Source organism: Onychostruthus taczanowskii, unplaced genomic scaffold (assembly GCF_017590055.1).
Source record: "Onychostruthus taczanowskii isolate IOZ18803 unplaced genomic scaffold, ASM1759005v1 scaffold50, whole genome shotgun sequence".
Lineage (NCBI taxonomy): Eukaryota > Metazoa > Chordata > Aves > Passeriformes > Passeridae > Onychostruthus > Onychostruthus taczanowskii.
The window spans coordinates 604,737-628,506 of record NW_024502569.1 but is presented as its reverse complement, the minus strand read 5'-3'; the positions used below and the strand labels follow the sequence as shown (position 1 = coordinate 628,506).

The window sequence follows — 23,770 nt, the reverse complement described above, 5'->3', positions numbered from 1 at the left end:
TAGTGAATCATTACTTATCAGAGTTTTGCTAGCAGGCCAACTAGATGCATAAAACCCAGTTATTTTCCTAGGTGTATCAGCAGTGAAAGCTTTACATATGTACCATGTAAGAGATTAAAGATCAAATTATGCTTTTAGTTTTGTATATGAAATATTGCTTTCTTATACTATATCTGTATGAACAGCTTTTTTGTTAGCTCTGTTGGGTTTTATAGATCCTTTTGTTGGGTTTTTTCACATATTCTTTTACTTCTAAACTGATCTAGACATCTTTTTGTTGCCTGTAACAAGATAAAAGGCAACAGGAACAAACTATTTTTTATTGTTGTGGTGGTCAAACAATGGACAGCTTGTCCAGAGAAGCTGTGTGGTTTCTATCCTTGGAAATACTGAAAACCAAGAAGTATTTATACACAAGTATGTGGCCCCTTTGAGTCTTCCCTCCTCAAGAGAAACAAAGAATATCTACAGAATATCAGAATTTAATAGCAAAAGTAAATATAAAATAAGATCTATTCTCTGTTGTACTGCGGAGACCAGAACTGGATGAAGAAATCCAGGTGTGATCTCACCAAGGCTAAGCAGAGGAGAAGGCTTCCCCAACCTACTGGCAATATTTTGCCTATTGCAGCCCAGGATAATTTTTCCCATTGCTGCAAGGACACAGCTCATGTTCAAGCTGGTGTCTCTCAGCGCCCCCCCCCCCCCCCCCCCCCCAGCTCCATTTTTCAGAGCTTCTTTCCAGCTGTGTGGCTCCTGGCAGGTACTGGAGCCAGAGCTCATTCCTCCCCTGATGCAGGACTTAGCACTTCTTGTTGAACTTCATGAAGTTCCTGTCACCTCTCTTCACCAGCCTGCTGAGGCCCCCTGGCATACCAGTCACTCCTCCCAGTTTCTTGTCATGTGCAAACTTGCTGAGGGAACTCTCTGCCTCATCTATAATGAAGATGTGAACAGGTATAAAATGCTTCTAATATCAATTTGCTCATGTTCAGTATGATAGTTATTATTGCTGAAATTGAGTTTGTTGTAACTGCATTAGCCAAGAAAATATTTTTTATCCCCCACCCCCCCCCTAGTTAATGCACTATCCTAAAAATTAGTCACATACACTCCTTCCATTTCATAAAATATGTAGTTCTGGAGAAATACAGGGTGACCCTTATCTAAGATAATTATCCAAACTGATATTTATTTAAGTAATGCCTTAAGTAAGAATACATTAGAGCAACCGAAGAATGAAAGCCCTTTTCTAAAAAGAAACCTTGTTCCCTCACCCCATTCATTCACACAATTTTCGTCTTAAGTAAAGACAAGACGACCATTAATTGTTAGCACTTTTAAGAAATAGAATCGACTTTGTGGGCAGTAAAATAAACATACTTGATGTTCAGTGGTGAGCATTTTAAGAATAAGTATACAGTTATTTAATTAACCCATAACAATTCTTCCATGTGCCAAGTAAGTCTTAAATGGGATCGTGCTGCCATGTGAAAAAAGCATGTAAACATTTCTGCTTCAGTTGAAGCACCTAAAATAATACTTCTCCTGTTACAAATCTTCCTTTCAGTACGTGAACTAACTTCCACATAGATTGTGAAATCTCCAGTGTACTCTGAATGACTTTATATCTGAATTGTGTGGCTAAACGAGTCACAAAAATCTTTTTTTTAAGCACAGCAATTTTTGATTTTCATCTCTAGCCTTATAATTGTAGCCCAACAGTGCCATCCACTGCTTCACCAAATAAACTCCCAAATATTTAATCCTCACAGGATTTTAGGGAAAATATTACATGATAATTTGTTCTCTTAATATTTTGTATGGTAATTGCAAGATACAGTTTTGTCTAAAGAAATTCTAGGAAAAAGCTTACATTGGGAACTAATTGAAGGATCTGCAAAACAAAATCTTAGTAGTGAGATTAATTGAATATAAAATACTAGATTTAACTTGGTCTTCTTTATAACATTTCCCACACCACTCAACAGCAGTTTAAAAATCTCCTTTGGCAATAGTTAAAAACACAAAATACTCCTTTCCTAAGTTTTCTCCACTCTTCTTATTCTCAGTGTCTTCACTGAAGGATCCCATTCTCCACTCTGTATGTAAGTGGAAATATGTACCATTAGTGTTTTCTGAAGACATGGCAAGGACAGCATGTCAAGCACATGGCTGGAATGGAGGGGCATTATTGCAGCAGTGCTGAAACCTTTGCATAAGGATGATTAGGAGATGACACTATAGATCTAAAAAGACTTTTCTGTCCCACTCTTTCTGATAGCCAGTGAGAGACGTCAGAGGTTTTAAGCACTGAGCTCAGGTTTTTGTGAGCCTCTGGGCTACTTGCAAGGGTTAAATCAACAGAAGTGTAGGAATCTCTTCAGTATAGGTGATTCCTTGTCTTTTCCAAAGAAAAGGAAACTGGTATGTATAGATTTTGACAATAAGGGAATTAACTTTCAGAGACAGTGTATATTTTAAGATGCCCAAGTATTTTTACTCATCTTTTTACGTTGCACTACTTAACATTTATCACATAAAATCTATTTCTATTATATCACGCAAAAATTCTTGTAGACATTTTATGTATAGAGTGAGATTTGTACACAAGAAATGAAGACTTAGGTATATATGCAATGGCTATTCCATATCCTTAAAAGTAAAGTGAATTCTTCAATGCCACTTATTTTGTGTGTTTCATTATTTTATAGATTTAATTTAGAAATACACAAAAAGTACCAGTGGAATGAGATAAAGTAGATTTTCTTGTGAGTTTCAGTGTGGTGCAAGTTACAGGCAGGGATGAGGATGCACCTTGTGAAAGAAAACCAAATACATTTTATGGAAAACTTCTCAAACACAGTACTAACCAGCATGATAAGGAAAACCCCTCATTAAGAATTCTATAAGCCAGCATATTATGCATGTTTCCAGTTGTTTAAATTTCTTTTTCATATCGTGTGCATTACATAATGACACAACGTTTTTCATATCCTTACAGTGTGCCTAAAGAGTACATCTCCTGGTGTGTTTGCATAACACCCTGATCATCTACAATAGATACGCTTTCACAGCTGAAAGAACTAGGCATAATACTCAAATAGTCTTTTATTGGTGTCCCTTTTGCCGAATAACACAAATAATTCAATCCTATGCCCTTAAAAGGCTGATCACGTCTAAATATCATATCAGCTCTCATTTAAATGGAAGATAATGTTGCTAGTGCTTGCAAATTTAGCATAAGCATAGAAATTTTGTAAGTATCCCTGCAGCTGCATGAGAGATTTGTGCTCTCTTGTAATATTTGTGAAGCAGAATGAAAGACGTCACAGACCGCACATGGCAGCTTAATGGAAAGTAAAATAAAATACTGCTCTCCTTTTTTCTTTATTGCTGACTGCTGCTTAGATCTTTGTAGGTTAGCTCTCCTTAATACACACTCAGGCCTTCTACCTGGGACACTGATTATCATTCAACCATTTCAATTATCTCATTGAGCTGTTTTAATGATAGACCCTCAGAATCTCATCTTGTGTGCCACTACTCTTTCATTCTTCTTCTGCTGGTCTACATGAAACAATGTTCTATAACTGCAGCTATTTTTGCTTTAAAAAAATAATTAAAAAGTAATAATTTTTTTAAAAGTATAGTGTAAAATTCTGTTCCAAATCAAGAAAATTGCAAAGCTTTGATTTTAATTTGATAAGTAATTGCTATCTGGATAGATAACTTTGATATATTACTGCTATTGCTAGATTATTTCCAGCTTGGAGGAGCTTATGTATTTACAGCAGCCTGGTCCAAACAGAAGGGCTGTCTGCTGCTACTAGAATGTAGTCCCTTAGCAGCTCTAAGATTTAAACACAAATATCCCAGTGTTAGAGCCACAATGAAGCCTCACAAATGTGCATATCCTTTGGGTGCTGCCCTTTGTCTGGTGTTGCTATAGGCATTGATCTATGCTAAAATAGAAGCAATTCTTCCCACTAGTTACTTTAGCTGCTGAGTGAAAATATGTAAACCAGTTCTGAAGATGTGGTGGTCTACATGAGGAAAAAATGGCATTTGAATACATAATAGCCACAGTGCAGCACACTGAACCAGTGGGAATCTAGAAAGTAAATCTAGATGTTCTAATGACATTTTTATATTGACAAATTTATTATTTATCTAAAATATTGACAATCCTTAAAGAAACATTATGTTATGTGAAATTATGTCGTATTCAGGAGATTTTGTCTGTGTAAAGACTGCATAAGATGGTTTTTCTGTATGCCTCAGAAGAGTTTCACTTGAAAACGTTACCATTCCAGAAAGATAAAGTAATTTCAGTTATGTTGGCAGATGGGTCTCTCAAAGCACTGATCAGGAGCTGATGAAGTTTTCTTCTGTAAATAAATAGTTTTGATAGAAATTGAAATGGTTGTATAACTGCTGGAATTACGATAGCTACTATAAAAAATTTTAAACTTACTTCCTCCACATTCATTGCCTACACTAGAGAATTTTTTTTTTTTTTTGCTGTCCTGTTACCTCTCTGTACAGTGGCTGTTTACAAAGAGCAAATATTTTTTGGATCTGAGAGCAAAAGCTGAAGTGATGAGGAGCAAAATTGCCTTCTAGCAAAGACATAATCACTCATGGCCATAGAAAGGGAGAACTAAAAACTTGCAGATGTGTAGTATGCATTTTCTTTTAAAAATATTCAGGTTTGGACCATTCACATGGTTTGGAGACTCTAATTTTTAAATATTAAGTAAGGGTTAGAAATATTGGGGTAGAATACACTGGTTTGGGAGGTAAGATCACGTTTCATAAAATAATAGAGTGGCTTGAGTATAAAGGGATCTTAAAGATAATGTAGTTCGAAACCCCTGTCATAGAGAGGGTTTCCACTTTCTATTCCTGAAATTTCATGAAATGCCATGCCATTTCTTCCATGTCACTGCATTATCAAGTGTTTGTATTTTCAAAGACCATTTCATTTCTTTCCAAGGCTTTATCATTGTTAGCCTTTTCAATTAGAATTTTTTTTGGTTTTGTGAACAGGAAGAGAAATTAAGGCCAGCATATGTGGGTACAGTTCCTCAGCATGGAGTGTAGCTGTTTAGAAGTCTGACCACATTGATCCTGGCTTTAAGGTCTGCAAGCAGATAGTCAGAACATGTTTTTTCCTGGGGAATGTTGCTTAGGAACTAATCTAAAACTTTCCAGACGTAATCCAGGCCTCAACATTAAGATGTGGCATAGACATGTTTTTCACTTTTATGTCATCTTAAAAAGGTTTTATCAGATGCTATGTCAAAAGCATAGAATGCCTTGTTTAGCAAATTTATTTCATTGTTTCATTATCATGTCATACATATTGAAATTCAATCACCTTTTCTCTTTGTCTTATTAATTAAATTTTCCTATTCTAATAGTTTGGTTTCCCTCTTCAGTAGCCTGTCTTAAGGATCCTTTGCTTACATGTGAATATCTTGAATCAAGAATAAATGAAATTCCTTTTTGCTGTCAAAACCAAATTGTGAAAACACATTGCACGGCTTTGAAAATCAGTACACTCTATTAGCAGACCTGTCAATATAAAAAGTGCATTCCATTTCCACCTCTTGCTCTAATAACCTTTTCTATGTTACTCAGAGGCAGTTCACATAATCAGAGTATATTGTCAGCTTACTGGAGTTGGGGAAGCATGAAATGAAAATCGCGTTAATATTGATCCAATTCTCTTACTTGCAAGTGTCCTTGATGTCCTTTCCACTGAGCAATAACTGTTGGTGTGGTGTAGATATTTTCCTCTCAGCTATTACTGTACTTTTTTTTAAATGGCTAGAAACACACCTAGCAAAATTTTATTGCTCTTAATTATTTTTCTTGTGTATCATCTTTGCTTGTTGAAATTATCCACAGAAGAATTTGGTTTCTTTCTGCAATTTATCAAACTACAGTATACACCAAAATGCTGCCCTTCAAACTATCAGGGATTTGTAAATGTTGTCAGTCATGAAATATAAATCCATTCCTCTGTGTACAAGTTACAGTGGCAAACTATATCTTAATCCAAATATAAACATTTGACTGTTGTTAGTTCCCGTTAGAGGGACTCCCCCTGGTTCCAGTCACAATGGGGACTGCCTTTCAGGAGCCTGAAATGCATTGGAACATTTGCTGGACTGGGAATATCTGACTCCCACCGGCTGTGTACAGTCAGTGCTCAATCAGTGCAGGATCCCTCTCACACGCTCAGAAATCCTGAAGTCTCAGATACAATGACAATCTTGGCAACTGCTAAAATAAATTTCATGACCAGTATGAATCTCAATTTTCATGTCTGGGAACCAAACAAAAAAAAAAAAAAAAAAAAAAAAAAAAAAAAAAAAAAAAGTGCCCATGGTACGTTAACCTTTCTTTTTATGAAGGACCATTTTTACTAATATAAAACACTTTGACTACAAGTATTTGTTTTTTAAAAAGCCCTCAGCCTCATCTGAGAAACATGTTTGTTTTGGCCTTGACTGTATTCTCAATCTCCTCATGGGCATAGTCCATGTCAGTCTCGTTTTACAGTACAAAACATCTGATAATATGAAAAGGAAAACATATAAAGCAGTTATGTATTTATTTACAAATGCCTTATGTGAGGAAGATCATTTGATCAGATGTTAGGTATAAAAATTAGAGAAAAATTGATAGAATGTCTATGATTAGATTTCCCCATATTTCTCCATTATAGAAAACAAAAATGTGATTTGGTTTTGCTTTTGCTGGAAGTAATTCCCAATACAAATATATGCAATTTTTAATTGCTATGCAATTTTCATAGTTTTTCTTCCTCATTTCTTCAAAGATCCCTAATAATGAAAATGTGATTTTGATTTCTCTGGTTTTTATTAAATCTATTTAAAGCAGCCTTCCTTTATCAACAGTCACTTCTCTGATTCTCTGGGGAAACTAAATTATACGCCAGTCAAAGCTGCCCATTCCAGAAACGCATTGCAATTTAAATAACAACCCCAGCAGGCACAGGTGGGGACAGCTTATTGGGGTTGGCTGTGATGTGCCAGCATTGGGCTGTCACGCAAAGCCAAAAGTTCGGTCCCTTGAGCCGACCTAGGGATAGGCAGAGCACATTTCCCATGGAGCGAGGGCAGCCTGAGGAAGGCTGGCTCCCTAGTCCCGCAGAAAGATACTAGGCTGAGATAGAGTGGTCACCATGTCGCTGATTTAATCTTGCTGGGTTTTGTAGAGGTCAGTTTACAGACTCCCAGGCAGCTGCTCTCCATAGCTGCGACCGCTACGAGGGTACCGGTACCTAATCAAGTTACTGAAGATTAGCAATGAAAGCTTTATGTGTATTAGAGTACATAAAGCAGGAAGATAGATTATCTAGCAATTTTTTTTTCTAAGAATTTTCAACTGAGTGTTGAATGAACGGAAAATGTAGATAATAGTGGTACATTTTAATTTTGTCCATAAATAAGCTTGGTTCTTTTTGCAGAAGTTAGTTTGTGCAATCAAGAAAAAAATCTCTCAAAAAAAAAAAAAAAAAAAGCTTTGTTCTTCAAAACTGTTAATAAATTATATTTCAACTGTGATACAATTTCATGGTTCACATCATGAACTGTCAGATAGCCATCTGTGAGGAACTAATTCTGAATTCCTTTATTTAACAAATTAGTGGAAACTACGTTATATGATGAAAATTCAGCAAGAAAATCAGTGTTCTACAGAGCAGTACATACTGTAAGTAAGATCTGTAAGGAGTAAAAAGCAAGTTTACCCTTAAAACTTTCTGAGGAGGGCTAAGCTTTGCAGAAACTCTACTTTAGCCACTATAAAAGAGAGTTTTTAATTAAATGCAGCATTTTACTGTAAAGAGAACAGACTTTACTTATGTCAAATGCTCCTTTAGAAGCCACATAAAACTGTAAAAGACAGTATATGAAAAGGTTTCTTATAGAAAAGAAGAACACCATCCCATGAAGCAGATTTCCAGATGTTTGGAAACATTAGAATTTCCTGTCAGTATATTTAGGTAACATTAAAATGAGGTTAACTTTCCATTCTGCCATCTCTCTTCAAAGATCAAAGAGCACTCACTACATAAATTGCCTTATCGTTAATTCGTTGAAGTAAACTATGGAAACAACTTTATAAGAAGCAGTAGTCTCCTTTTGTTGGCCACAGTATTACCAAGCAAACTTTTCTTAGAAATAGCATACTTTTAATCTCCTTTTTTTCTAAATGAAGAAAGCAAAAAATAGAAAACACCTATCAAAATCACATTTTGATATATAGTAAATGAATAGAAGAGAGAGCCAGAAACCCTCTTGCTGCATTCAACTAAATCAGAGTAATTAGTTTAATTTTTTTATTAAATAAGTACATAAACATAAAATAAATCAATAATATACTGTGTTTGCACTGCTAATTTAAAAATTTTATTTAGGGACAGGTTGTGTGGATCTGGACCCTTACAGTGTCTTTGAAGTGTAGATTGCATCCCTAGAACCTGTTGTGACCTACAGAACCCAGTTGGGAATGCATTGATTTAGTTGAAAGTAGAGACTCAAAAATTTAAATTACATAATAAAAACAACCAGCCAGCCGACCCCCGTTTCATGAAGTATTGCCTATATTAAATACTTCTAGTGGCTGTAGCTGAAAATTAACATTAGATTCTCCTGTTCTTATTAGGAAATTACTAGATTTTGAGGGGTTGTGGTAATGGTTTTTGTGGCTGTTTTTTTGGGAGGAGCTTTTTGGTGGCCTTTGTTTGGTTTGGGGTTTTTTGTTTGTTTTGGTTGCGGTTTCAGTTTTATTTGTTTGGTTTTGTTTGGTTGGTTCTTTTTGACTGCTTAATAATTTCTGTTTAAGGAAAAGTGATGCTATTAAAAGAGATATTATTACATTCTTGGCAACACTGAACAAGTTTACTGTGCAGCTCATACAATCTTTCAGACTAATAAAATACACACCTCCCCATGAATATTGAGGTTTTGTAGGGGAATTTTGGTTGGTTTCTTTAATTTCTTTTAAAAGTGAGCTGTTTTCAGTTATCCTGAAACTACTGCAGAAAGACAGTTTGTAACATGTACATTTGCAAAAATAATCAAGTGTAATGAAAGAAGGATTTTTTAAGAGCTTATCTGGTTCTGTGCATGCATTCTTTTGAAATATGTTTAAGACAGAGCCTTTAAGTTTCAAGAAAGTAAGTCACCAAATTCAGCTGGACTTCAGTGCAATCTGAGTGACTTATTGCCTCCAAAATCTTTGCAAAATGTAGTTTTAAGAAAGACTTTGCTGCTTGCTTCAAGGCTCCTTTCCAAATCCCAGTCTATCCGTTAAGTCTATCCCTTAAAATATCCCTTAAGAAGGAACTTAATAAGGACAAGAGCTGATAGCATCTGCCAATTCTAGTTCTGTGCCCTCCAGTGTCACAACATTGCTTTCTTGAAATGACATCTAGTTTTGTTTTATGTTTTCTTGTTTTAATGGATTTGAAACATATTCTAATTAGACTTAATACAATTTCATTTTGTGTCTTTAAAACACAGGCTCCTTGTGTGCTAAAAATTTTGAAACGAAATGTCTGGCCGTAGACTTAATTTCATAGTAATTTTGCTGAAGCTTTGAAAAAAAAAAAGAGTTTTGATTTTTTTCCAACACACTGAAATATCAAATATTTATTCATTCATTTCTTCTTTTTATATCACTGTAAACAATAATAGACATCATTTTATGTCATATAATTTTTAATTCAGTTTGTTGTCTGGTTTTAAAGAGACAAGTTGTTTTTCTTCTTTCTCTTATTCGGAGAGTTTCTCTTGTTTTAAAACCCTTTTGAAGTTGTCTTGAAATATAAAAATAGAACATCTGTGACAGATCTCTTTTGAACATATTTCACATTTCAGAATCCAAGGAGATCTGGTGGTCTGTGGTATTAGCTTGTTAATTTCTTGATGAATGGGTAGAAAGGCCACGAAGTGCACTCAGTACAGCACGTCTTTGGAAGATAGATGATCTCAAATAAATTCTATTCCCAATCAGTTTTTGATTTGTTAGGTGTTAAACCATTTCTTTGTAAGGACAGTGTTTACAAGCCTTGTAATGAGACAGCCCTGTGAGACCTTACTCTTCTTGCTGTAATTTTGATAAATGGAACTCTAATTCATAAAGGATATCGTGATTGAAGGGGAACTCCAGGTCCTGTACACTTTCATTTAGATAGATGTTTGGTACAGTACAGCAAAACTAAGGTGCACTCAACAGAGTGATAAATTTTAACAACAGCCAAACCAGAAGGGTTTTTTTCCATAAGGACAAAGAAGGACTATATATTATATTTCATAGAAACAAATGTATTTTTAATATTACAAAACAGAATGGATTTTATATATATATTTGTTTTGTTGCTAAGCTCCAAATTTGCCAAACTAATTTAATGTCTTCTACTCTGCAATTATAGCATGATAGAGTTACCATGTTTCTTACCATTTGTCTGGCAATATTTCTGTAATCTGGTACACTCATCACAAGGAATTTTAAATACCCTAAATTTCAAGTTCTTTGGACATAGTTTAAATGTTTGTAATGATTTGGAGCTTGAGACTTTCTTCCTGGTAATTTAAAAAAAAATTTTTCATGTATAAATAATTTTATATAATTGCCATAAATCAGTTACTGCAGAAATTATTGACTCTTACTCCACATTAGTGCTTTTCAATTCGTTAATTTGAAGATTATCTCATTTCATAAAGCTCAGAAACTTACATAAAACCGGTTAGAGCTACCAAAAAGGAAGGGAATGGTGTTTTAGCGCTTTCTTCTTCCACCATGTTAGTTCATCTCAGGCCCGGTCTCCTCTGGTGTCACAAAAGGAGTTATTATTTGTGTCAAATGATGCTCAACTCCCTCACTGTAAACAGAAGTGTATCAAGATCCTGACCTACTGATTTAATATGCAGAACAATTCTGATGTAATGCAACTGAAAATCTGTTACAGCATGTTACTTTTTTGTAGATTTTTCCTAACTCCTACCATTCTTGCTTCTTTTTGTGAATGAGGAAGAAAACATAAATACAAACCAACCAAACAAAAAAAAATCCAAAACTTGTACTAGTACTGAAAACTTTTCCAACAATTAGTTAATTGAACCAGTTTTAAATTGGGCAAATAATTGTAGTTAGTTGAATTAAGTAAGACCTATGCAAGTGAAGTAATGATTACAGCCTAATAAGAAAACACAGCAAAACACAGCATATTTAAAATACAGCAGAACCATCTTAATCGTTATCAGAATGGTCCTAATGGAGACAACAGCAAACAAGTCCCTGATTTTGAGCTTGGTGGAAAAATATGGGGTTTTTCTTACTTGTTTCTCTTCACCTTTTCAGAGTTTCAGAAACAGCAATTGAGATTATAGCAATAGTATCCAAAAGGTAATGTTAGGCCAAATAAAATATGAATTATCTCAGCCTGTGATGAAGTGGCATGTTAGCCGTGATCTTCAAACAGAGTAAACACACCCTCAGAAAGATATGCCTCCAGCATGTTTATTTATGTGGTGTGACTCTCCTGTGCACAAACTAATTAAATGACTCTAATTAATTATAAGAGTAGGAGGTAAAATCGTAACGTCTTCCCATCTCCTTGCAATAACAAAACTGCCTGATACATCAATTCTGTTCCATGTATTTATCTTCACTAGCCTGTCTGCTTACTGTATTCCTCTTAGTTGTCCTGTACTAACAGGGGGCCCTGAGTCTTAGTTAATTTTACCTCAGCATTTTACATCTGCCATGATAGTTTTCATCCTGTTTAAGTTCAGGCATTGTGGAAGACAAACAAATTCCACATGTGCATAGTTTTGCCTATTTTCACACTTATTCTGTAGCTTAGTAGGAAGCAAATTTCCAAATTATCCTACAAAAAAAAGAGAGATGATTTAGAGAGTGATTTCTTGATTGACAGCAGTGGAGATGCCCAGGTCTTGTATGGTCCAAGGAGAAGATGCAGGGTTTTCTATTTAAGAAAAAAAAATAGAAATCTTTCCTGTCTGAGGCTACTGTGACTCCATAGTACTGAAAATAAAACTTAAGACCTTTACCCAGCTAACAAAGAAATACTCTGAGGAGGTCACAAAAGTAACATGAAAGATATTTATTATATAAAACCTAATTATGATTCTGTCATTTGACCACACTAGGATTTATTTTTTACATCATAAGAATAAAATCAGGCAGGTTTCAAGAAAATATTCCCAAAATTCAATAAGTTAAGTCTCCTGCCATAAGGAATCATCAGGCTGAATAAAAAAGCCAACTGTAGTCAAGAAAAATGAATACTATCCATGAAAACTTTTCGGTAATTGGCACATATCCACATACTGCCATTTTTATTGTGTTGCTTAAAAACACACACAGATGTGCACCAAAGTTCCCTCACCATGCTTGTCTTTTTTTCAGTCTTTTCTGAATCTCTGCATAACCTACCTTGTTGTTACTGTGTACCAGAGATAAACCAACTCCTACTTCACCACCCTATACCTCTTATCTGAAAAGACAAAAATCCTGACAGATTTTGACTCCTGAAAGCAGCTTCTTTATTTAGAGTAGGTGGCTTGTGCTCTCAGGTCAGTCAGAGTCAGGGCACCAGGAACCCAAAAGAAATTCCTGCTGAATTTGTTGCAGGTGGAAAACGAATGGAACAACATTGAACACAAAGTAAATAGCAATTATTAAAACCAGGAGAGTCTTTGTGGAAAAGTTTGTATTTTATTCGGGACAGGACAGAAAACAGAATAGACCTGCACATTTTGTAAACCTTGGTAAAGTTTTAGAAAATGTCCCTTCTTTTCTTTTTCATAAAGTTGATTTATACTGTAATGTTTTTACTACTTGACTGTCATTGTATTTAAAATATTATTCAGGTAAATTCACAACATTTGTAACTTTTTTTTAGGCACTGAAGAGGATGTAGTGAAGTCAAAGAAAACTTTCCGAAGTCAAGCTGTGGTAAATCAGAATGCAGAAACAGAGCTTATGCTGGAAGGAGATGATGATGCTGTTAGCCTGCTCCAAGAAAAAGAGATTGATAACCTTGCAGGTAATTATACTTTTTATTAGAACTAAGAGTCAAAAGGCTCTTTTAAGCTTGTTGATTCTTAACCTTTGTGGTTAATGTCTTAATATTGACAACCAAACATACAATTGCAATATGAACAGATTCTTTGCATTTCAGATTGCTTCCTCTCTGCTTCATTGAGGTATGGGCAGTGAGTAAAAAGCATTTGCCCATTGCACAGTCTTTGAGCAGACCTGTGAGAAATAGCAATACCTCATGTCCTTTTATTAGTGAGGGTCACTTGTTCAAAAGGCTGTAAATAACAATATGAAACCTCTGTTCCCTGGGTGGTTTGTTTTTTTTTGGTTTTTTTGGGTTTTTTTTGTTTTTTTTTTTTTTTGTGTTAAAGTGTAAATGGACTCATTCCACAAGTCAGGGTTTTGTGAGTCAGAGTGTGCTTGTGCCTGATCCCAAGTGCCACACAGCTTTGCCCTCCTGCTGGCACCCAGTTCTCTCAGATATGGAGTTAAGGGAGGTCTGCAGTATCTCAACCCATCTGTCACAGCGAGAGAAAAAGTTGCCTGTTTTAAGCAAGGACTAAGAGAGAATAAAGCTGAAACCAAGCTTTGAACTTTGGGAGTTAGCATATGAGCTGGGAATGAACCCTCTGTAAATATTCATCAGGGAACCCTTCTGGTCCTTTCCTGGGTGAAGGAATTCAGTGAGGTCTGTTCATCTGTCTTCTAGCAGGTTCTGTTACAGCTCTGTCTTAGAGGTGATACTACCTTCCCTGGGAAGTAGTCTGGAAAAAAGGGCATGTTGAAAGTTGAAAATGCACTTTCCTCTCAGAAGGAATAAAACTCAGAAATATTAAATGTAGTATGAAGTTTTTTAGATTAATTTACTTAGGAGTATCTTTATTAAACTACTCCACTAAAGGAGAGTTTTGTGATGTCATGATTTTTTTCTGCATAACTGAATTTCTAAAATAGCTATCTTTGCTCCTGCACTTTCTTCTGATACCATAGTAAAAATCTGTAGCAAAGATAAGATTGTAAGTAGATGATTCAAAAATAAAAATAAAATCAAAGCAAAACAAACAAAAATCCCACAAAAAAAAAAAAATGAAAAGGCAAAAAACCCCAAACAACCACCTACATGGAAGTTAGTCTCATACTTTAGAACTAGAGCAGAGATGGAGAAATAGATGTTTTTATTTGGGAGCAAGCATCAATACATGATTATCACAGTTAATATGTCACTCTACTTGCTTTCTCAGTCTGCAGCCAACTGCTGCTGAGACACTGTTGTGTAAAGTCAATAAAATAGTGCATCAAGCAGGACCATAAGTGGGATAATTTGATCAGTGCCCCTTTCTCTTTTAGAAGGAAAGCTCAGTACTGCTTTGGCTAAGTTCTTATGTCTAAGAACAGTCTTTCCAACTAAATATGAATACAGTAGTTTAACAGGCTGTTTAGAGGCTGAAATATGCATTTGAATTGAAATACTGATAAAAAAAAACTGCAAAGTGGGCATGAAAAATTTTTACCCAGTCTGGAAAATCTCAGTCAGATATGAAGTTTTCTCCATGCCACAACACTGACATTTTGTTCAAACACACTGATGCAATACTATTCGTACAGCTACATCCCTCTGCAAAAGCCTAGTATTTCAATGTGTCCTTAAAAATTAATGTGCAATTTATCCTTTTACTCAAGATTGCTGCTGGATGGCAGCCCCTGCTCCCTCAGGACATGGCACAGTCATTCTAGTCCTTTGCTTTTACTGGTCATAAAATTGGGAGATATTGTCAGTATTGCAAAAACAGAAATAATACAAAGTGAAAAAAAAAAAAAACCAACCCCCTTTTGAAATATTGACAGGATGCTCTTGTGTTCCCTATCAATGCTAACAGAGCAAGCAAACTGCTTCCAAGTGTGGTGAGGTGATGTGATAATGGTGCCATACGGTACCAAAACCTGTAAGCTTCTCACAAAGAACCCACACTCCACTATCTCAGTTTTACCATTAGATTAACTGCAGCCTTTGCTACTCAACTCTCACTCATCTTTGGAGCTGATGTTGAGAGTTAATGATCACACACAGTATCATACATATCTTCTGCATATTTTAAATTGGTAAAAAACCCCATGAATCTCATGATACCCTCTCTTTAGCTGCTGATTTTGCAGGATTTTCCATACAATGAAACTGTTTTTCCCAGTTTTTAGTACATAAAATGTGGCCCTGAAACTTGAGTCCAATAACTGAAATCAAGAAAAGCAGTAGGCAAAGAAGGTGTGGGTTTTGCCTAAGAAGGTTTGAACAATCTCTAACAGCTCTGAAGAGCGGGTCCCAATAAAGCCACACTGTCTGTTCTTGTCTAATTCTAAAGAGTTATGTACATTTAGTATACATGATCTGGAAATCTTTGAGATCTATCTGGTTATGATATAGCACAGCATCATTTATATCTAGTTACTGCTCACAGTGAAATGACACATAGGAATTTCTATATTCAGATATGCCTCCAATTTAACTTTAAAGCTTAAATCAATTCAAACCTAATTTACAATGATTTGGATTGTCTCAGTAAGAGATAGAAATTAAACAAAATCTTTATAAACCAGGTTTCAATTGATTTAAGATTGTCCACATTTAACTTAAACAATTTAGCATTGTTTATTCCATGAAACTAAGGCACATTTTAAACAGATGAGGCCTTGGGTTTTAGAAAATGTTTAACTAAGAGGATATAAATAATACAATATTTTGATTTGTGAACTTAAAACTGAAAAAAAGGGAAGTTTGAAACAGATTGAGATTGTTCATACAAAGTTATCTGTACATACCTTTTGTTCCAGAGACTCTTTATAGTTTTTCATCAACCATGTGGCACAAATCAATGTAAAGTTCGCTTTGATAAATTGCATATGGTATGGAGAATTTTTAAATAATTATAGTCTGAATATTTTTATTATATAATCTTAGTATTCCATATGTTGCAATTGCAGTTGGTCAGATTTCATTATATTAAGTAACATTTTAATAAAATATGAAAATCTGATTCCATGTTATTATGGTCTTAGGAATATGACTTATAAGTTTGCATTACAATTTTTAACAAAAGCAGTATTGAAACTGTCTTACAGTATGAGTTAGTGAAAGACATTCTTGTTTTAGCATTTTTGTATTAAAATATTTTACATGTTTCTGTTTCAGTTTTATCTCCTTTTCTTCCCAGACTGTTCACTTCAAGAGGCAAGTCACATCTCTGTTAGAACTAATGATTGAGATAGCCCAGTCAATTTTAACAGTTTCCTAATATATTGTGAATCTCTGGGTAATACAATCAAACCCACTGTAGTGACTTGATATTACTAACTCTTATCCTTTTCTTTTCCATTTATATTTCCTAATGCTGCAGTAGGGCTCTTAAATACTTACCTTTTCTCTTACGATCCTAATTTAAATTTGCTAACGGTTTGTCTCCTGCTTAGTAGGTGATTGTTTCAAAATTAAAAATATGTGGGTGTGTTCTAACATTATAAGCTTGCATTTTTACAAGGACATAAGGTAGTAGATCTAGTAGATATGCAGTTTTCTTTTAACAAAGTTTGTTGTTTGGGTTGGGGTTTTATTTTAGAATACTGATCTTGCATTAAACTAGGCCATTAAAAAATAAGTGTTGATCTACTCAGATTTTATGAATTCTATATTTTAGGAAGATGTTCTCTTCTCTTTGTTGTGAAGATGCATTTCACTTGCTGAGACTTGTTTGTGTGCATTTGAGAGCAGAATTTAGCCTTGACATTTTTGAAAGATACATGTTCTTAACTGGAGCACATTTCATCTATTTTGTCATAGAGCTGGTGACAGCAACAAACATACCCCATCCAAGGAAGGGATCCTTGATGGAATCTTTTGCTACTCTCTAAAAGAGTATTTTCTAGAAAGAAAGAAAGGAAATAAAAATAGGGGGATATGATGCTTTGAGTTATTTTAGGAAGACAAAGGGCTTTGGCAGGCATCTGGTTACTTGCGTGGGCTCAATCAACTCAGAAGCTGACTTCCTCATCAGCCACAGTGAATTACAGCCTCACAACACTCTTGCAAGAATAAATACATGTTATTTGCTCCATTATGTCAGCAGATTGAGCAACTCATCCAAATAAACACAAGGAAAGCCACTAACTGCCTTTAATGAATTTTAGTCGTACTGTATCATAACCTTCAGTACAGAACCTTCCCTTCTTCTTGGACATCTGCCTTGAGGTGAAAAGAGCCTCCCCCCTAGTACAAATGGGCCAGGAGTTTTGATACAGATGCAGCATCCCAGCACTGCCATAACTTTTAGCAACTTTGAACTTCAGAGTAGAAATATTTCTAAGATGCAGAGCTATTACTGATGAACAAGAGCTGATCTTCCATCTGAGCCAGCAGCAGTAGCAAGTCCACACTGGCCTGAGGACTAAATGTGAAAAGCCTTCTCTCCAGACTTCTTGGGAGTGTGCTGAGTGTATTGACTTACTGCCCTGTGCTAAGGAACACACTAGGTCAGGGGGATTTGACAGCTTGTATTATTATTAATGAGATATAAGACCTTTCACTTCCAGGTCATCTGTTTGAAGTCCAGACAGACATTATCAACATCTGTTTTGTGGCCTATGCAATATAAGCCTTTTGTCTCTTTTCAGACAAACTAACAGAAAGCATCATAATTTTGACCAATTTCCAAATGAAAAAAATTTAGATGATATCATTAGAGGGAATTGGAATAGTGCCAAATGTTGTACTACATACAGTTACAATTAAAGTTGTATAGCAGTAAAAAAAAAAAAAAATTAAAAAAAAAGATAAATTATTTGGCCCATTGGGAAATTTTCTATTCCAGGTTTTAACAAACAGCTCATTTACATTTCTGAAATTATGTTGAAGTCTCACACAGGACCAGATGCAACAATAAAACCACTAACACATCAAGGAACTGCACCTAAAGCCACACAAAAATTTGCAAAATAAGTAATTTTTATGGAAAACATATATTTTGACTCATCTTCAGAGGTATAATATGCATCTGAAATTTATACACATACATTCTGAGTTACAGTAACACTTCTTTTGGCCAAAGTCTGACAAGGAATTTTCTTTACAAAAGTTGACCAGTGTAGACAATCTCCGGTAAGCAAAGCTGTTCAAAACATTTTCTTACTTATTCCTAAGGAGTGAAGGAGGACCATATTTTCTTGAGTTTTCTTCTGTTGCCATTCTAAAAATATTAATAATATATGTAGTATTATTTCTATTGGCTTTGTTAACAGACTAAACAGGTAGGCAAACAGAAGGTTTTCTTAATGAAAATAAAAAACAAAATCCACAAACTTGAGCCTCTACTGAGAAGGCAGATTTTCAAATTATTAGATTTTTCAGGCATATAAAAATAATGCATTTGAGGCCAACCAGAGAAATTTTTGTTGCATTATCTGCTGTTAGATTAATGGATTGAAAGAAAAGACCAAATAGCATTGCTATTGTGTCCAGCAGTGACCACAGCCTACTCAGGACATTTAGGGGTAGAGAAAAGGAATTATCTTCATCTTTCTCCCTCCTGGAGAACAAAGCACAACAGTGGTTCCAAGGGTGATCTCATCTTGCCTCTCCAACTCTTCTCCTCCTGCCCTGGTGTGTTCTCTCCCATGGGGCTGGGGAAGCCCTGTTGTCCATCACATTCTCTCCTTCTCCTGCAGCAGTTGCCATCCACGCGCCAGTGGCTCTGATGGTCTGGAGGGCAGAAAGCAACAACCATAAGGCAAACCCAGCAGGGACTGTAGCAAGCACACAGTGGTGCTTCCTAATAATTCTCTCTCAGCCTCTAACAGCTTGTACCTCTGATATTCCAGAGCCAGAGGTAGTCTTTATCTTGCTCGCTTTTTTCCTTCCTTCCTTCCTTCCTTCCTTCCTTCCTTCCTTCCTTCCTTCCTTCCTTCCTTCCTTCCCATTTTATTTCTCTTCTCTCTCTCTTGCACTCTCACTTTCTTTTTCTCTCTGTCTGGAGCTGGCTAAGGTACCTTAAGCTTTGCCATATTTTGTGTTTTTTTCCTTTAAGTATGTATATCTATGTGCACACACAAATAAGTCAGTTAAGTAATAACTATAAAAGTTTCAAGAGAAAATACAAAAAAAGTCTTAATATTTCTCCTAGTTATTCAAGTTTCCAAATGGAAACACTTCACTGAATTCAGCATGCACTACTAAGTAGGGGTTTTTTTTTTCCTTTCAAACTTCATTATTATTGCAAATTAGCATTCAAGATAGGAATTTCATTGGGGCAGTTGCTTGTTTGGGAAAGTGACAGGAATGTGGAAGAAGAGTGATTCCGTTTCCCATTCTATGAAGATACGTAACCACATAAGCCTTTTACTTCCAAACATGGAAATTTAATTCAGCCAGATTTTCGTAGTTTCTGTTTTTTGTGTATTCAGATTTTGATCCTCAAGTCTAACTATAAAAAAGAAAAATATATTTGTATGAGTTTAATTTGGAGTATAGATTCAGGCATAAACTGAAAACAATTATACTTTTGATATGTAGTTGGCTTTCACACTAAAAAAGAAAAAGGCCCACAGTTTCTATAGCATACTATTTTTAGACAGCTCAGTGTTTCTTCTAACCATTTTCTCCATATTACTATCCAAAATATCTTAATATTTTATAAGGTGGTTGTCAGTCACATATGATAGTGCTCCTAAGCACAGCTTTGAAGCACTCTTCTCTTTGTACCTTAGTACAGCAACTCTAAGTCTGAGCATCTTCAGCTTTTAAAATGACAGCCAGATTTCCTGCTTTCCTAGCTTTAAAATTAAATCAGTTCAAACTCTGTTGGATTGTATTTATGAGTGGCTCTGAGAGTGCTTCTTGTTTTGTTACTGTCCACTGGTAACAGTCTATTTAACTTGTTTTTCCATATGTTGCAAAACTCTTTTTTGAAATTCCTGAGGCTGCAAAATTAGACTGCAGTGGAGCCTTTGACTTCACTGATCTGTAGTTTCTCCCTTTTCCTGATGTGCCACACTCTGGATGGAACTGGTTAATTATCAAAGGTCAAGCTGATGAGCTACCTGATACATAGGAGACTGTGGGAAGACAGGTCTAGACATAAGGAAACTCCACCATTTTGCATCTTATTTCATCTTCACTATGCAATTGGTTCCCATGCAAATATCTATTTATTCTTCATAGGAACATATTGGGAATGACCCACCATAGATTAGTTGAAGGAATGTTTTCAGAACTGTATTGACAGTATCTATGTTTAAACTAAATACTTTCACTGACCTTTGGACAGGACTTTTTTTGCCTTTCTTTTTTTCCTCTGAAGCCAATTAGAAGATCAGCCAAGAAGACGTTTGGTTAGTTTTGGTTTAATTAACCAAAAATTCTACCAGAGGTGGCCTCATCCCATGCTTTTAGCTAGACTTTCTAAAGAAACAAGATTTATGTAAGCACCCTCTGTTAGTCTCTGTCATTTCTGAACCTGGGAGCCATTTTGAACAAACTTTTAAACAAGGGTAGACTTGAGAAGCAATAAAATTCCAGCAATGGAATCAGGTTGTTGACCAAAAAAAGGCTGAATGACAGAGCCTGCCACATCACTTCTCCTTTCAACAGGTACTAGAGGATATTTGTGGAAGAGTCTTTTGAATTGCCCCAACTGTGGGAATGCAATACATGCAGCCAACTAATAGACACAGTTGCACTAGAGTTGGCTCTGGTGTGGTTTAAAGATACTCATATTTTCAGAAAATGTAGTTTACAACTGCTGCATCTCCAGTGATTTTTCCAAATACACCTGTCAAGTTATATGCTGATCCAACAACCTATGTCTTCATTCCCACACAGATATAGGAGTTACTATCTATATAAGTGAATTTTAAAATATCATGAGCTATCTGAACCTAATATTTCTGTTCACTCTGGTCTCAAGAAATACAAGACTTACAGTTTTTCTGAAGAGCTTTTCCATAATGAAGACTGGAAGGAATGAAAGTTGAAGGGCTTATTTCCTTAAATTTCTAATCAATCAAGCCCTATGGTCATGACAAGGTACACAGACTGGACTGTATAAGATACTTGTCAAGTCTGGTTTGCTCAGACTGGCATCTGGGATTTGATCCCTTGTGTTCCTGAGTCATTAGCTCGAGTTCCTGTTTCAGTGGCATAGCATTGTATCAGGCTTTTATCTCTGCTTTCTCCTTTCTTCTTTAAATGAACATTAAACGTGTTATTCTTTTGAACATTAAATATGCTTTTCTAAGGTATTTTTTTCTGTTACTTTTCGATTAAATAGCTAGCTGTAGTGACGCTCCCAGAGATAAAAATTGTTGCTTATGTGAGTGTGTTCAGCATCACTTAAGGTTTTCTAGGTTGAAAAAGTATCTTAAATTTTACCTGAGAATGAGGAGGGAGCTAGTGCAGATCCTACTGCATCAGTGTAGAATACTCACATCTGGATGCACTGCTTAACAATCAAGTTCTTATGTTTCTAAACCATCTTAATTTACTCAGTCCTTCCAAGGTATAGCTTCAGGCAGAGCACACTCTATGAATCTAATTTTGAAGTTGCAAATGTGTGCATTGCACTAGTGAGGTCCCTATTCCAAATATATACATTTCTGGCCAGGTGTAAATCATTAGGGGGAGTCTTGACTATTATTAATACCTGATTGTCTGGGAGGTTGGCACTTGGACATGTCCTGGAAAAACTCTAAAGCCATGTAAGCCATTCAGAACGTCAGCACATTCAGGAGTTCTCATGTGTGCCACAGAGTAAATCTGACTTTACCTGCAAAAGGGAGCAAATGTTGTGTTTCTGAGTTACTTTGGGCAGTTAAACACACAGCTAATTGCTCCACGGGACCTTCAGTGGTTCAGTAAGGATGAGTTTGGTTTCCTGTTGAGTTTGTCTTTGCATATTCTCTAACTGTTCTATTAAGTGGTTGCTTTCTATCACAGTTGGAATGGTATAAAGAAATAGTTATTCCTAGGAATATTGGGAGGCATGTTTTCCCTTGGGAAGAAGTACTATTTAATATTTTTCTTTTAATGAGACCAGGATGGTATAGAATTAAAATAATAATAATAATTTACCCGTGAAGGTGCATACGTCACTTAATTCAAATATATAGGTGAGTATGTATATGTTCGAGATAAAATTACTTTTTTCTTCTCAAGCAACACTATATTTAACTATTTTCACAAACTCATCAAAACTATGTAATTCTTTCTTACTATTTTATTCATGGTTATTATATGCAAGATTGTTTTTATTTACATTTTCTTTTTAATCAAACACATTTGCTTGCTGTTATTGCAACCACTTAAGACAATTGAATTGCTGTAATTGTTTAGTCGTTGTTGAAAAAAGACCATTTAAGCGATCTTTGATGTTAGTAGTAGTAGTGTTACGTGCTTTATAAAGGAAAGGGGGGAAAAGTAGGGAAAATCTTGAATATCAGGGCCTATCCGCACTGGCTATGACATTTAAACAAACAAAAAAAAAGTCAATCCCTCTCTCACAATATGAAACATATGATTGTGCAGGAGTAAAAAGCCAACAAAATAAGCTTGGATATCTCTGAAAAGAGGGGAAATGGATTTGGGATATTATTCAGTGGTGGAAGAGAAGACCAAGATTATAGTCGTATTTAGCCTTAGATTCTGGTTTTTGCATTTAAAAAGTTGTGCAAATTATCTTTAATTAAACTGTTGAAAGTAATGAATAAAGGGAGCTGTATATGTGCATCTTATAAGGGCCTTGGCTTCAGTGAAGTTACTGCTTTCAAGTATTTGCTATAGCGGAGAACAAATTGGGGGCAGCCATCCTCATGTAAGTTCAATATATTTACTGCAGAAATCTTTTTAAAGGGTAGTTTGAATCAAATTTATGATAACAATGGGAACGAAAATAGACTAAATTATGTGAATTGTTTAGGAATCTTACCTTGTTTACTTGTTATTTACTTGACACTGCATGTGTTATATTAGATGTTAAATGGTTGAAATATTTTTCAGACTAAAGAGCTTTTCCCAAAGGATCCTAGTACCTATACTTCTTTCTACTTCCATGCTATGTGGCTTTCATTTCAAGAAACCGAAGTTTTTGTGTGCTTGTGCATGCGTTACATCTGGTTTTTTTAAGTATAAGGATTTTTATACATTTCAAATACAACTCAGTGCCAAATACACCTGGCTTTACAGTTAAAGTGCTGAGGAAATTTCAGTTGTCTTATTTTAGGTATCTTGTGAGTGATTTTTAGTTATTATTCTTATTATCCAAAATTCTTGTTTGTGTCATATCAAATTACAAAATTTAATTTATGCAAACTATATTACATAGTGAAAGTATTGGTTTCAGTTAATCTGTGTTGAATATATGTATATGAAAAAGATCTATATGCTTTTTCTGTTAAACCAGTATCAGTTAAAAATTAAATATGCCAACACCCACCTGGTTTTTTTCAGAGTAATCACCAGCAGGTTGTAAAATTAAATTGGTTGAGCTGATTGGATATGTTTTCAAAGTACTTGTCCCAGCTAATACTTTTTTGTTTATGGGTAATCACCAAAATATTATTTTAAAAGTTAGACTTCTAGGCCTGTGGCAGGTAAATGTCTTTTTTCATAATTCAGCATATAAAA

General features: G+C 35.2%; 1 protein-coding gene across 2 annotated transcripts in view; it reads left to right on the top strand.

Annotated features, from left to right (window-relative positions):
• The window catches only part of NBEA (neurobeachin), a 451,755-nt gene that overhangs the window by 274,410 nt on the left and 153,575 nt on the right, over positions 1 to 23,770 (top strand). For both annotated transcript variants that reach the window (XM_041416040.1, XM_041416039.1), the window contains exons 40-41: positions 12,971 to 13,114; positions 16,295 to 16,333. In XM_041416040.1, coding sequence (XP_041271974.1) covers positions 12,971 to 13,114; positions 16,295 to 16,333 — 183 coding nt within the window. The remainder of the gene's footprint in view (positions 1 to 12,970; positions 13,115 to 16,294; positions 16,334 to 23,770) is intronic.